At 35.4% G+C, this 15,945-nt stretch overlaps 1 protein-coding gene across 1 annotated transcript in view; it reads left to right on the top strand.

The window, feature by feature from the left end:
- Positions 1-15,945, top strand: part of LOC109084421 (disks large homolog 1-like) — a 113,455-nt gene that overhangs the window by 64,781 nt on the left and 32,729 nt on the right. Inside the window, exons 6-7 of the mRNA XM_042758308.1 lie at positions 11,365-11,463; positions 11,896-11,961. Coding sequence (XP_042614242.1) covers positions 11,365-11,463; positions 11,896-11,961 — 165 coding nt within the window. The remainder of the gene's footprint in view (positions 1-11,364; positions 11,464-11,895; positions 11,962-15,945) is intronic.

A 15,945-nucleotide genomic window follows, 5' to 3' on the forward strand; every position in this document is an offset into this window, starting at 1 on the left:
TGTTTATTGTGATGGAAACGACAGGGCTATTCAGTGAAGGCCTATTTAATTGAGAGTTACAAAACATAATCATACTGGACAGTTGAAGTATCTGCTTCCCATAGGTAGAGAAAACACTCAGTTGGTGAATGATAGTCCTCTTGAATCTAATCATATGAAGCGGTTAAGTCAAAGCGGTTCTGCATTTTCTTCCTGGCCGTAAGTGACCTGAGGGAGCAGACCAAAAAAAGCAGTCCATCAGGCAGGCTGGTTCTGATCCTAAGGACAAACGGTTGCTCATTGTGTCGGGGGGGTCATGCCCTGGAATGAAAGCAGGACAAATAGAAGCTGCAACAAAGGGCTTTACAGTCAGTCCTTTTATTCTTGCCATTGACTCTGTTACCACACTGTGATAAATTCATCTCTTTTTTATGAATGTTTTCAAAATGCCAAGGGTACCCACATAACACAGTTTGTTCTTTTATTGGGATACAGTGAAAGTAGAGTTTGGAAATATTGGGAACGCTTTAAACTTTCAGCTCATGATTTAGGATTTATGTGTTGAGTAACAGTTAGAAGCCAACCGTGAGCAGTACACAGAACTGTGAAGTATGGTTCTGTGTAGTTTTAGATGGGTCATCTGCAGACAATCAAATATTATAATCTCAATCTAAGTGCAAATAATTCTTGCCATACTGAATCTGGCACATTGCAAAGATTGGATATGAAGTGATATAAGAGCAAAGCAATATACTGTATGCATAAGGAAGACCATGAATTTGTGATGCAACCCAATGCAACTCACTAGATCATTGCTGAGTTAGACAGGCATTATAAACACTAAAAACTTATTAGAAATTTACTATTGCAGTTATCATTGTTTAATCACCCTCGTGTCTTTCCAAACTCTTCTGTGGTCATTTTGAGTAATGTAATAGTCACCCCTGTGCATGTTTGTTATAGTAAATGGGACAGGAGCTTTCAGACTTTAAAAATGATGCAAAACGTGCTATATTCCAATTTCCAGGCCTTCTGAAGCCACATGATAGGATTTTCTGATAGACAGACCAAAATTAAAGTCATTATTGATTGATAATCTTCCCCTCCATTGAGCTCTTAACCGCTGTGACCAGATCATTTAATCAGTGACTTTTAATGAGTGCATGTTGACCAATTTTATGGTAATATTAGGGTCCTCACTTTCATTTACTTATATATTACTTATAGTGGCCAGGATATTGTTCAAAAATCCACCATTTGTATTCCACTGTTCCACTGATTTGGAGGATGACGTAATAATGACATAATTTTCATTTTTGGGCGAATTAAACCTTTAGCTGAAAGTTTGCAACCAGTAATCCATCTGATATTTTCTGTGCTATTAGCATAATGTAATTCATTTTTATTTGCTTCACATTGCATTGTATTGCAGAGATGGACACGTTCAGACTGCAAAATTATGTTATGTCTCTCTGGACACCTAGATGTATTAATCCACCTTGGTGTAAAAAAAAAAAAAAAAGGACCTCGCTATATGCCTGATATAGGGCACCTTCAATCAATGTTAACCATATTTATATGTCACAGCTGAATGTATCAGATGGCACATACTGTGTAGCATAAAAAAATGTTTTTTGGCTTCGTCCATCTTAAAAGGAGGAAAATTATTGCAAAGACTCCTAGGTAATCTGAAGCCAATGGCTTTAAGATTTATGGACCATTTGAAGTCACGGATCAACTTAATGAGAAAGCAAAATACATGCAAATCTGTGGTTTGAATCAAAAATAATTTATTGAGCATGAAACTCATTTTATACTGAAGGAGGGAAATGATTTAACTGGAAAAAATGCAAAGCAGTTGATCGGTTTTTCCACAAAAACTTAGAGAAACAGGAAGAGCATGGCATCTGAAGACAATAGTAATTCTTACAGATCATGTGTTTTTGTTGCAGTGCTTCCACTTCTGGGCTGCCTGATTAATTATCATTTCATTAAAATATGAAGAGGTTTTGAAGCAGCCAATGAAAAAGAAAGTGTGATTCACTAATGCTACTTTCTCTTTGGCCTTTTTGTATCTGCTTTAAAGGGTACAATGCCATCCCAAATCTGAGTCCCCTTTTGCATCTTTTAATGAATTTATTAAATTAAATTAATGTGTTTTCATTTTATTTCATTATATTATAAACATAACAGTTTAAGTTAAAGGGATACTCCATCCCAAAATGAACATTTTTTTCATTATTCACTTACCCCCATGTCGTTCCAAACCTGTAAAAGCTTCATTCGTCTTCAGAACACAATTTAAGATATTTTGGATGAGATACCGGGAGGCTTGAGACTGTCCCATAGACTGCCAAATAAATAACACTTTTAAGGTCCAGGAAAGTATGAAAAGCATCGTCAGAATAGTCCATCTGCCATCAGTGATTCAACCGTAACATTATGAAGCGACGAGAATACTTTTTGTACACAAAGAAAACAAAAATAACGACTTTATTCAACAATTCCTCTCTGATTTGGAGAGACACAGAGGAGAGGAATTGTTGAATAAAGTTGATATTTTTGTTTTCTTAGTGTACAAAAAAGTATTCTCGTCGCTTCATAACGTTACGGTTGAATCACGGTTGAATCTGCTTGCATCATAATGCTTCTTTCTTAAAAAGTGTCAAATTAATCACTTTCTAATTAATTGCACATCTAAATAATATTTTAAATCCCATATTTTTCTGTATGTATATACGCGCATAGTATGTGTCGATGTGGCACATCTGTATATTATGTCCATGTTCTACCTGTTTCTGTTGATCTATTTCTGGTAAAGGCTTCGCTGCAATGATGTGCCAGGCTTCCATCATTCGCCCACCAAGATCTCAAGCACAGCTAAACCCCCACATTCACTTACCAGCATAACTTAATGTGTGTGTGGCACAGGTGAAATTAGGAAGGAAATGAATTGATGTAGTTACATTTTCATTTATGTAACCAATTAACATTGCCATATTTTTGACATACCCACCCTAATATCTATCACCAGCCACAAATGCGTGCATATGTCTCATTGTGATGCATCACAATATCATAGTTATATTCTCATAACCGAACTGTAGGAAATCATATGAATATTAGGACCTAAAGTTTTTCAATGCAATATTGTGAGGAAAAGATTCACAATATAAATATAAAAATCCCAGCATGGGTTGCAAAATGACTTGCTAATTCAAGAGCATCAGTTTAAGATCGGTGGAGCTGCAGTCTTCCTGAGAGCATGCATAGCCTCACAGGTTTCACTGCAGCTTCAGCTGTTGCCATGGTGTTGCCATAGTGATCGTCAAGCAAGGACATTTCATCATGTGGCAGCACTTGTTTATTTATTTCTCATATCTGTTGAACATAGAGCTTTGTATGACGGCGTCTCTTTCATCACGGATGATGTGCAGGTGAACTCTTGCTCTTGGGTAAACAGCAGATGAGGTGGTTGTCGCTTAATCAGTCCCTGACGTAATAGCCACCCAATCACCCTTCCTGACCCTGCCCATTAACCCTATTAGCTAAGCTGAGACAAAAGATGGATCCTCCTTCCTGGCGTGATTTATGGCTTCAGAAAGGTTGTAGTAGATTAAAATTTCTTCTTCTTCAGGGAGTCGAGCAATTCTCAGGCTGAAGAGATGCAGCGTTCCTGTGCGTGCTGGCCGGGGGAGGTGGAGGAGAGAGATCTGTGGGCTGTGTGTGTGTAGGAGATGTTCTCCACAATGAATCATGGCAGCACGAATGAACATTTTGCTTCCCTGTTGAAGACTATACAGATCCTGTTTCGACATCCTTTGGCTGCAGTTTGTACATGAGGACGCATTAGAGGTGGTTTTGCAGAGGGCAAAGTGATTTGAGTGCTCATTAATGGATAATTTGTCATTAAGCTGGTGCTTTTAATCCAAACAATGTGTTGTAGATCGCTTGCAGTGCCAACACCTCTTGACCGGATTGGTGTTAAGTGTGCTGTACAACTGTGTAATAGTGAATCTGTGGTTACTGGCATTTAAGCGCAGGGTTACCGCCATTCGCATAGAATCCAGTGGAAGCTGCTTTGATAATGTAGCTTCCTAAGATAAAAGCAACTCCTCATGTAAAGTTCAGTCAAGCTATAGTATGTTTTAAAACTATTTAGTGGGGTCCAGCCTTTTAAAGCTGTTTTAAGCTTTAACCATTTAAAACTATTTAAGGGGATAAATAAATAAAATTAATTCTTAATTTAAGTCTTATTTGCTAATTCCTGACTTCCCAATGTTTTCTATTTAAATGTGGATTTCCAGAACACTCCCTTGGCTGCCAGGCAGATTGATCTATACTATGCTAAACTCATGACATTGGTTGGGCCATACTGCAGTGAGCTTGTTGGGAAGTTCAAATAATGCATTTATCTTTTAGAAGACAATATATTAACAGTTAATGCTGTCTTTCAGTATTAATGAAAGACTGAATTACAGTAACACATTTCATCATAAAAGGAGGAATTGCAAAAATGCTGACAGCTTTCAACTTCTATCCCAGCTTAGACCACTGGTTGAGCCACTGGTCAGGATTTTTTAATGTTCTTATAGCTCCACAAAGTGTGAAAGGAAAAAGTGTTTAAAAATCGTACATATCACATTTATTGCATGTTGTGGTTTTTCATGTTGTTATTCTCTTTACAGCGTTTCACTGTGGTTTAGATGATGTTGATGTGCAGAGAATAGTGTCTAAGCTGAGATGCATTTACTGCTCTGTGGTGGTTTTACATCATATAAAAAACTTTGATCTTAAATGAGAATGTGTCTCAATGGCTTCTGTTGAGTGCCATATGTTGGAAACCTGTTGAATAAATGTTATGTATCCATTTACTATTAAATATTGTACTTTTTGGCCATAAATATGCGAAAGGAGTCAAATTCCCTGTTCTTTTGCTTTGCATTGAGCATTTAGTGCCAGTTAGTTTGTGAATGAGTTCATTCGATGCAAAGAAGACCGAAGCAGGCCAACGCGATGTCTATCAAGATCCTTTGTCCAGTGAAAGATTGTACAGGCAATCCTGGTGAACAGCGACCTTTATTGATTAGTCTGTTCGGAGTGAAATGCAAGCTTGTAACATAAGCTGTTGGCCTAAGTCTAGCCTTTGGCTAAACATGAGCACTACTGGTGTTAAACTGGATTTTCAACTCAAGCTTGTTGTGTGTTATAGATCAATGCTTCAGTTTTCTGCACAGCAATAACACCCGATTTTGGCTATCTCTTCTCATTAAGATATGCAATTCTGTGCCCTTTTTAATGCACTCCCTGTGTCTGTCCAGTTGTACATGTGAATGTCTGTTAAGGAATCAGTATAAAGATATTTTAGTACTGGAAAAATGTACAAACAAACTTTATACAATAATTTAAAGCTGATTTGTATAATTTTACATTTTAAAATACCTTTTCCTATTTTAGTCATTTGTTGGTAAATTTTCCTGAAAAGTGGAAAAACTTTTTTGTACCCTAATTTGTATTAAATTTAATTGTGCATACCCATTTCCCCCTTTTCACATTTAGATGATTAAAGTTAATCTTTAAAAACATGAGTAATTTCATATCACTGTTAAATGTCATCTTTAGCAAATATCAGAATTATTATTCATTTTTAATACAGCACATTATGATATTGTGATGCCTAAATGCACTTGTAGCATTTAAAATGATTTTCGTTTTTGTTTTTAAATTTTAGTTTTAAGGCTTTATCATTTTTTTTTTTAAATTTATCTTATCTAGATCAATCTTGTTTAGACTTTTAGACTATTGATTGTCTGCCATAACATAAAAATAATAAACTGTATCGGAATTTTAATATCATTCCATTCTACTTTTAACTTGATTTAAATTGTCTTATGCATTAGTGGACTTTAAATAATACATTTATGCCAGACTATATGGCGCCACACTGAGGACTGAATATTTTCACATTGATATGGATGGTTAATATGTGCATTCTTTGCCTTCCTCCAACCTGAGCATGTCTCTGTGTGTGTGGAGCCATCTGCTGTACAGCAGGAGGTGTGTCTGTGAATTTCATATAAGACAAATCAATATGGCCACTATCCAGAATATCCTTACATTAAATTTTTATTTTTTTTATTTTAGATTTTTATTATTTTATTTATAAGGGTCCCAACATTTTATTTTTTAATGTCCATTAGTTAGCCTCAAGTTCCTCTTCATCAACTCCAGTAATGTGCTCCTATTAAATATTTTGCATTATCATGAATAGTAATGATTTAAAATAGAAAATCAGCAACAACTGACAATTTGAGTGACAAAAACACATATATTAAGTAGCACATACTGTATATTCTGCAATGAGGATCATCCACGCAAATTATTTCAAATTTTAACACACACACTACTTTTTCTTTCCTTAAAAAAAACCCTAAAATGTGGTTAATCATGATTTATTATTTTGATCTAGTTTATTTTTTTAAATTAGATGTTTTAAACATATATATATATATATATATATATATATATATATATATATATATTAGTGCTGTCAAATGATTAATCACGATTAATCACATTCAAAATAAAGGTTTTTTGTTTACATAATATATGCGTGTATGCTGTGTATATTTATTATGTATATATAATTGCAAACACATGCATGTGTACATTTAAGAAAAATATGTTATGTTTATATATTAAATATATTTATATATAATATAAAATATAAGAATATAAATATATAAATGTATATACATGTAAATATTTTCAAAATATTTACTGTATGTGTATGTATTTATATATACATAATAAATATACACAGTACACATACATATAGTATGTAAACAAAAACTTTTATTTTGGATGCGATTTATTTGTTTACCTTCATGTCATGTGATCATTAACCAACATATATATATATATATATATATATATATATATATATATATATATATATATATATATATATATATATATATATATAAATAAAATGTGTGTTGGGAATTCTTTGGTGGCATATTTTCAAAAGCCTCAGGCACAAGCTTTACTTTCTCTCCCTCTTTTCCTCCTCCTCCTTTCCCTTTCTCACCCACAGCCCCATAAGAAACAGGACAGGGTACATTAAAAGGTGCAGTCAACAGGAAACGGTACATTCACAACTGTCTAATCCTAATGCAAGTAGTCCCCACACTCTTCAAGCCCTAAAGCGTCTGCTTATTTAATTGGCCAACATGTGAAAACAACATGTAGGATCACTGCACTAATGAAAGTAGGATTAAGCATGAATGTCTTATTTTATATTCTATAATAAGAAGTCTCTATTTAAACAATATGCATACTGTATGGTTTGACTGTGATTTCAAGCGATTACCCTTTCATATAAACCAAATATAACCTACAGCAAGTTTAATGGCACGTTCTATCGAAACATCATAGGCTTAAATAAACGACTACCATCCAGCTGTCAGCACTGAATTGCTCACATTTAAATAGCACATGACTGTGTAAAAGATCTAATAGTGCAGGTACAAATGGAGATTAGTTGTGAATAGTAGTTGTAAAATAAGGTCAAAGCAAGGCTCCGCTCGACCATCATATGCTCTGATACACCACGCCGGCCCGTTTGCCCGCCGTTATTCTAAGCATCTAATAGAGAGATTGCATTTATCCGCTGTGACCTCTCACTTTGTGACCCGTGTTAATGCTTTGAAAAGCGAATCAGACTATGAAAAGCCTCATGAATCTCAAACGTCGGGTGCAAATCTGCCGTTGTCTGAAGAGCGACTTGCAGACCATCCGGACACCAATGCTGAAATCAAGAATGGAGAATTGATTATTCATGCCTGCAGAAGAGACTGTGTGCTGTCATGTGCAGTGCCCATCGGAGCTCATTAATTGGCGAGCAAGTGCGGGGGGATGAGAGCGAGTGAGCCAGAAAGAGAGATAGACAGTGAGAGAGGTTGGCAGAAGAGTGGAGCCGGGGAAAAAGACCAGATTTACAACCACGGTGTGTCCTCTCTCCTTCCCGATTGCTCAGTGGAGTAAGCGCATCATTCTTCAAACTCCATTCTCCATCATTTCACCTGCCGGTCTGCCCTCTGCTTGGAAAAAAATGACCGCCTATTGCAACAACCATGAATACTGCTGTGGTGCTTATGTGGACAGTCAAACTGGGTTGGCAGAGGTGGCCAACTGCAACCATCCCAGAATGCAACAGAGAGTCGGACACGTGCGCAGTACGCTGACCAGAACACCGAGACAGTTGGTGCAACAACCGCAATTCCATCACAATTTCCACCATCACCTGCACCAGCAGCAGCAGCAGCCAGCGCCTCACCTCTCTCAGCCCACTCTTCTCAACTTCCAGCAGACTTCTCTGGAGTCCCGAAGGGTTCCGCAGTACAGCTCCTGCACCCTCCCAGTCTCCACCAAGACCAGAGGAAAGTTCACCAACCTGAGGGACAGTGTGAAAAAGAGCCCCACCAAAAGCACAGCTAAAGTCAGAGCTTCTTCCAGTGCCTTGTGGCTTGCCAATTCATGGGGCACATTTTCGTTGGAGAAGGTATGTGGGACTGAGTATTATTAAGAGATGAGGGATGGTAATACACTGGCATTTCAGGTAATGTTACGTGTGAATTGTTTGTTATATTATTTTGATGATTATATAGTTGTTTCTCAAGATTTGGTCGTTGTCGTTATGGTTGCCTGGGCCTTGCAGATATAATGTTGGAGAAATCTGTAGTTATCACCTAGGTATTAACTGAAAATGAACTGTATTTCAACATTGTTAATAATAAGAAGTATTTCTTGAGCCAAATCATCACAATATTACTGTTATTGTTTTGTTTTTATCAAATAAATGCAGCCGTGGCGAGCATAAGTGGCTTCTTTAAAAAACATTTGAAATATATAACCGACACTTACAAAACTTTTGAAGTACTGTAGTTTTTTTAGAAGCTGTGTCAAAAGATGATCTGTTTTGGTCATATTATTGACGTTTGCTAAGTAGTGAACATGTTTAATATCTTTAATACACATAAACTTCTGGTGGGAGCTTTAGGCTGAACTCTAAACCAGTCTATCTGATCAATGCTAATGATTGATTCTAATTTTAACTACGAGATCACAGGACATGACTACTGTACCACTGCCATAATAGCACGCAGTGTATGGACTCTTATGTAACTTACACTGGTCAGTTTTAAACAATGTGGTTGAATTGGTGATGTCTTCTGTGCTGTCACTCAATTGTAACTCGGTAGTATGTTCCATAGTCTCAAGTCTCTACCATAACCCTGAGAGTGAGGGTGAAACGGAAACCCTTTCTAATTAGTAGCTGCAGTGATGTGTCTGTTGTTGACTGAGTGAACTGGACTGTTGTAACTGAATATCCGTCTCCTCTGGCTGTGTGGTTGGTGCTTGGACAAGCGGCTGTGGATCAGATCGCTTTTGTTTGGGAACGCTGACACAGACGGCCAGTCTGTCAGCATGGCAACATTCACTTTTGCTCCTGTAGAGCTGGAACCTGCTGAACTCTCATAGATACGTGCTTGTGTCAGATCCTCTCCCACAACAGTGCACATCATGTAGGATACACTCAATTACAAATAACATTTCTGAATGAATGATTAGCCATAATTTTGAAATTATTAGCCACAATTTTGAGATCCGTCAGAGTTTTTAAGACCATGGGAATAACAGGTTTTGAACGTTAACAGAGGCTAGGTAATCCTAGCTAACATTGGCTAGCTGTTAATGTCAACATAAAACCAACAGACTATTGCCTAATTAGTATCTGTAATGCATTTTCTGTAATTCTTTTTGCAGCTGGTTAGTTTGGTTCAAGGCTTACATTTATTGATTGAGGATTGTTTTTTAAATGTCTATAAAGAAAATGAATTGGAAATATACTTCTGTTATGTTCTGGAGACCGGCACATGACATGCAGGGTGAAAAACACAATATATTGTGGTCTAGAATTAAGAATTTTGGTTTATTTTTATTTAATTAATATTACTGTTACTATTGTGTAATAATTAATATTAGCTTTAGTTAAATTGTGGCCTAAAAGGAGGGAAAGAATAAGTACAGCATGGCCAAAATTTAACAAAAGCGAGGGAACAAATGAATAAGTCTTAATTTGTCACCACTATATGTATTTTGTCATGTGTGGGGCTCATCTGGAATCAAAACTGTAGAAAAGTGTCACTGTTGTGAACTGTTCTGTGTTTTGCATCATTCTTTTGTGAAAGGAATTGTGAGATATTATTAACTTTAGCATATTATTGTGTCCCTTATCTTTTATTTTCTAAAATTAGCCACAGAGAAATTGAGTTTTGCTCAGCTGTTGTTATAATGCAGACTATTTTGTTCAGGTGCAGTGTAGTCCGAAGTCTTACTGGCAGACATTTTCAACCTGCAGAAAAGAAAATGACAAACTCACTAAACCTTACAGAGCACTGATTGACATCGTGACAGCTAAAAGAAAAGCTAATCGTTCACAGCTGTGCACAACAGGATGTCGATTGCTGGACTTGAGTTTTATTTTTAGCTCTGTTTAATCTTAAAACGCTGTGCCCATTTTTTTACTTAAGTCTAAAGAAAGGTTTGTCCTTCAAGTGAGCACACATCCTGACATTTACCTTGATGGAGATTCTATGTCACAATTTACACTTTTTAACACTCTATTTCTAAAACTACCAAAATACAATACATTTTATTTTGAGTGTTTCACCCCAAAATTCATTATTTAAAAAAAAAATCATTATTTACTTACCATCATGTCATTCCAAACCCCGTATGCTGTTATTTTTTGCTTGTGGACCATAAAAGGGGAATTATGAAGGTTTTTTTTAAGTTATTTTGAACAACAGTTCATAGTGGCATGCTTTGTTTTTTTTTTTTGTTTTTTTTGGAGAATGAAAGAAGGTTAATCATTAGTCACCATCCTTCAAAATTGTGCTTTTGTGTTTCACTGAGACAGAAAAAAAAAACATGCGGGATTGGAGTAATATTAGAGTGAGTAAATAATGACAGAATAATCATTTTTAATTTAACTATTTTTTTAAAACTTATTTATAAGGTCTTTTCATCATTAACTTTTCTTTCATTTCTTTTTTTCACCCTTTACATAATCGTTTTCATTGAATGTTTGTAGAGTCCTTTGCTAATAAAAGGAATTACAGAGTCTAGTCTTAAGTTTTTGGACCAATACAGTCATATGATTATTTTGTTATTGTGTTTTCATTACCTCATCTTTTGTTATTCCCTCCCTCTCTGATCCTAATTCTGTTCAATATCTGATTAAATTAGGAACTTTTGTGAAAAATCATTACTGCTGTGTGTCATCTGCTCTGACCTTTGACCTCCACTGTCATTGTTTAGCAGGCTGATGTCATTGCTCCCTCTGCTCCCATAATCCCTGTGATCCCTATATCACCCGTCCCAGCCGAGACCACTGCCATCCCTGCACCCACGTCACAGGTTTTTTTTTTATCTCATGTTTTCACTCCACCCACCTCAGCGATGGTCCTCTTGACTTACAGAGATTACAGAGAAATTCCACGTTATATCGTTGATGTGCACTTGTACCTCAGAAGCAATTGTGCAAGTGAAGCGTGTGATACATGTTTGCAGAAGGATTAGGTCTGTGCTGGTTTGTTATGCCACTATATTGCATATTCTGCAGAATGTTATGTTGTGTATGGACACAGTCTGTGCTGTAAATCTCTTACAAATGCCAAAGTAATACTGTATCAGCATGCCAAGAGTAAGTGATGCTTTATTATTTTTTTTAATAGTTAACTGTTTATTTTGTCATTTCATTCTCACTAGGTTAGGGACAAGAAGCAAGGTGCACGATTATGGGTCATGATTCGTTTCAGCTAAAGTATTAACTGAATGTTTGTTTTGCAGGCAAGCCCAGCACCAGTGGTGGTGAACACAGAAAGCCTTGACACCTCACCCTATGTAAGTCCATATGTAAGTGATGTATTTCTTCATGTACTGCACTTTGTGAAGAGGTAGATTACTGCAGAATGTTGTTCAGTTATATATAATGTATGCTTAAAAATAAAATAAAAATAATTGACCATAACTAGTTAGTTGGGTTGTATTTTGTAATATGCAACCATTCAAAAGTTTGGCATCTGTAAAAATATTTTTTGATTTTGAAAGTAATTTCATATGCTAACCAAGGCTGGGTTTATTTGATCAAAAATACAGTAAAAACAGAAATATACATTAAAAAAATTAACAATTTGAATTTTAAGAAAAAAAAAAACAATTTTAATATATTTTAATATATTTTAAATTGTAATTTATTTCTGCGAAGGCAAAGCTGAATTTTCAACAGCCATTATTTCAGCTTTTATTGTCACGTGATCCTTCAGAAATCATTTTAATATGCATTTATTTGAAATGGAAATCTTTTGTAACAATGTTATATTTGCAACAATATAGTTTACTGTCACTTTCAACCAATTTAATGCATTTTTGCTGAATAAAAGTATCAATTTCTTATTTTATATATTAAAAAAATCTTACTGATCACAAACCTTTGAATGGTAGTGTATGTACTATTGTGAGGATGCTTTTAGCTGCTCTCTCTTCAGTATGATGTTCAAAAATGCACAATAACAAGATGTCCTGCTTAATGGCACTTAGGGTGGGATTTAATTTGATCATGGGTCAGAAAATGAGCAAATTAGAGCTGGGAAACATTCTTAGTGTTTTTTCACTTTCAGTCAGATACCACACTATAGTCTACCAATTGGTTAGAAAATATTTACAGATATATATATATATATATATATACATCTCCTTGTTTTATTCACAATGAAATGAATTTTTTGCAGCATTTAGAAGATCATTTTAGATTTCTTTGTATTTGAAGTTCCCCTACAGTACATGGGATTTTAGACCTTTTCGAGTTTCCTTGTTCTAGCTTGGGGATTTAACTTTGAATGACATTTATCAGGGTCCCATGACACTTCTACAATCCCATTCTCCTCTCAATCTCAGTAGCGTCTGATAATCCTACATGCTGAGCTGACTTCTGTCATCCTTCATCAAACTGACTAGAGTTATCTGAATGAGATAGAACTATGGTCTATAAAGAAATGACCATGAAGAACTCTTGAATGACCTCGTTATATACTCTACATTATCAGTGCTGGAGAATGAAATGCCATGTGACTTAACACTGCATGTTTCTAAGGTCGCTGGTTTGTGATTTTGATGTGCAGTGTGAAAAAAGTAAACCTGCCATTAAAATATCATTTTTATAATCATAATCAATGCAATAAAAGGGTTGCAGGTTAGTGGTTAAGACCCAAAGATATTGAGGAGTTTCACCCAGTAATATTACATGCATAGAGCTGGCACTCACCAGCTGGCTGTAGAAATTACCATAACTGAGGTTAAAAGAAGTTGAGAAGAGGAATTTGAAGGGCCATTGTTACAATTTTGATAAATTAGTTCTGTTTAAACAAAGTATGTTTTGTTGAAAATTACAGGATATTTCTACATTGTATTACCCACAGTGTATTTTTGATATTGAGGTGGATTTATAGTGATCCAAATTGAAATAGTCTATTTTCTTTTATTAACCAATGGTTTTGAGAAATTTTCATTTAATAAATGTACAGTATAAAGGGCAATGTTGATGTTGAATAATCCTTGTGCATGCATGTCTATTCCTGTTTTGATTGTTCATTATCTTGCATCCATAGACTGTAGTAGTAGTCTGATATTGATCGTGTAAATGCCTGTATTGGCTCTGATCCCTGTGGCTGGTTGTTTGTGGCCCTATACCCAGTATGAAAGAAGCAGCATACAGTTTAGCAGTGCTGAAAGCCTGTAAATGCCTCCCATAAAACAAGAGAAAAGGTAATTGTCAATAGAATTAATTTCAGAATTGTGACGATCTGGTCAATATACGTGGTTATGCCAGAATGAAAAGTCCTTTTTGGATATTTTATATTCTTTGATACAAAAGCATTAAAGGAATAGCATGAATGTTGTTGTAGTATGACGCTGAGAGCTGGTGGCATGATTAGAGTATAATGCTGTATTGGGCAGTGTCAGTACTGACATACATTTCTCACCCTCCTTTAAACCCACCTCAACACCATTAATATCACAGACAGATGTTTTCAGCAGCAGTTACAGAAAGAGAGAGCAAAAGGTTTATGACGTTTAGTATTTAAGGTTTTCAAATGTCATTTAGAAGCTTAAAGCAGAGCCTCCAGAACCACACCAACATCTAAAAGCTGATGCGTTGATGCTGAGTTTTGGTCTCATCGTGCAGCCCTGTTTTCATTCGTTTTGATGTCATGCATTTAGTCCAGTTTCTAACAGTTTCATATAAAACTCTGATTATAGGACAGCTATCCAGCCTCATTTAAATGAATGCTCAGAGTGTTGTTTGCTCCATGTAAACACTCTTTTCTGGTATCCTTGCCTGTATCATGTGAAAGTTACCAAGGTTTTTACATGGTCGTGACTTTGAAGTTGAAAGATTGGATATAGTTTTACGCACATGAGGCCAGTAAGCAATTTCATCACTTTAGTATCACCAACATGTATAATGTTTAAGTTACGGTTACTTTTAAAAGCCTGGTGTACTTTTATTGTAATTGACATTTATTGAGGGACAAGTCTGAATTATTTACTGTGGTAACCAACATTATGCAGCAAATGCTGTTGGGTACAGCTTGTGTTGAACCCAGAATGGACTGCATTGCATGTTTAGTCGACAGCTAGAGCTGGTGTTCTTCACAGTTTTGGTTGCTGTGTTTTTTTTTTTTTTCTGAAATACACAGTAACTGGCAAGAGATGTAATGCTGCCTAAATTTTGTAGAATTAGTAGAGGTAAAATGTAAGGAGTGGAAAGAGAAAACACTGAGACTTTTCCAAACAGTTCATTCTTACTTAATTAGAGCACTTTTTTTAGCACAGCTTTTTATTATGCAAGATTATTTTTGCCCATAATCAGTCCCAGATGGAATTTGATGATGAAATCTGTGTTGTTGTTTTTTGCAGAAAATCTGAGGAATTCTGCCGAGTGGATTTAGATAAATGTATTAAATAGAGCTTTTAGTACTAGTTAATGAACGGAGAGTAATACTTCTTGGTTGTTGAAAACATAACAGTGAGACACATTATTAAATGAATGCTCCTGCTACTCTTAACAAACAGGGACTGTTCATTCTAATCTGTATATCTCTTATTGCTGTTGATTGTTATTTGCTCTGGTATAATGTGAGTTTATTCACTGAAAAAGTGCATATGCCTTGTTGTTACTCTGAAGGACATTTTATACTTGATCCAACTTAATAAATGTGTTTATCTGTCTTGTCATTGAGGTAAACTATTTAGTTAACTGGAAGTAAAACTAAGTTTTTTTGGTGTCATTTAAACTATTTGCTTCAAATCAAATGACAATTTTGTGTTCTGTGAAAACCTTATGACCAGTGATGTCATCGAAGTTCAGTTTGAGAAATGTTCCCAGCATGCTTTGCTTGGGACTTAACGAGGATAACTATGAAATTAAGTGTTATTTTATGTGTTTTTGACCAAGATGAGAAAAGCTAGAGACTTGATAGTTTTAAATAGCATTTAATGTTCAGTTATGTTGGAATTATTAGAACTGTTTAAATTACACTGGGTTACTATTGTGGAGACTGTGGACTGGTATACTATTACTGTTTTGCTCAAAGAGCTTATAACACTTAGTATTTAGCATTTTATGTACTGTATGTATTATTTAACATGCCCTATGTGCTATTTCTAGGTAACTTGTTAGCTAGTACAGATCTATAATTCAGCTATATAACAAAACAATCTATGAAATTGAATGAATCCTGTTGGATAACCACATAAAATCATTTTGAGACTACTTAATGGGATCACTTTTTTGTGTGTACTTAATATGTACAATTTATGTTTGTATTTATCTGGATA

The sequence above is a fragment of the Cyprinus carpio genome, chromosome A6 (assembly GCF_018340385.1).
Source record: "Cyprinus carpio isolate SPL01 chromosome A6, ASM1834038v1, whole genome shotgun sequence".
Taxonomy (NCBI): domain Eukaryota; kingdom Metazoa; phylum Chordata; class Actinopteri; order Cypriniformes; family Cyprinidae; genus Cyprinus; species Cyprinus carpio.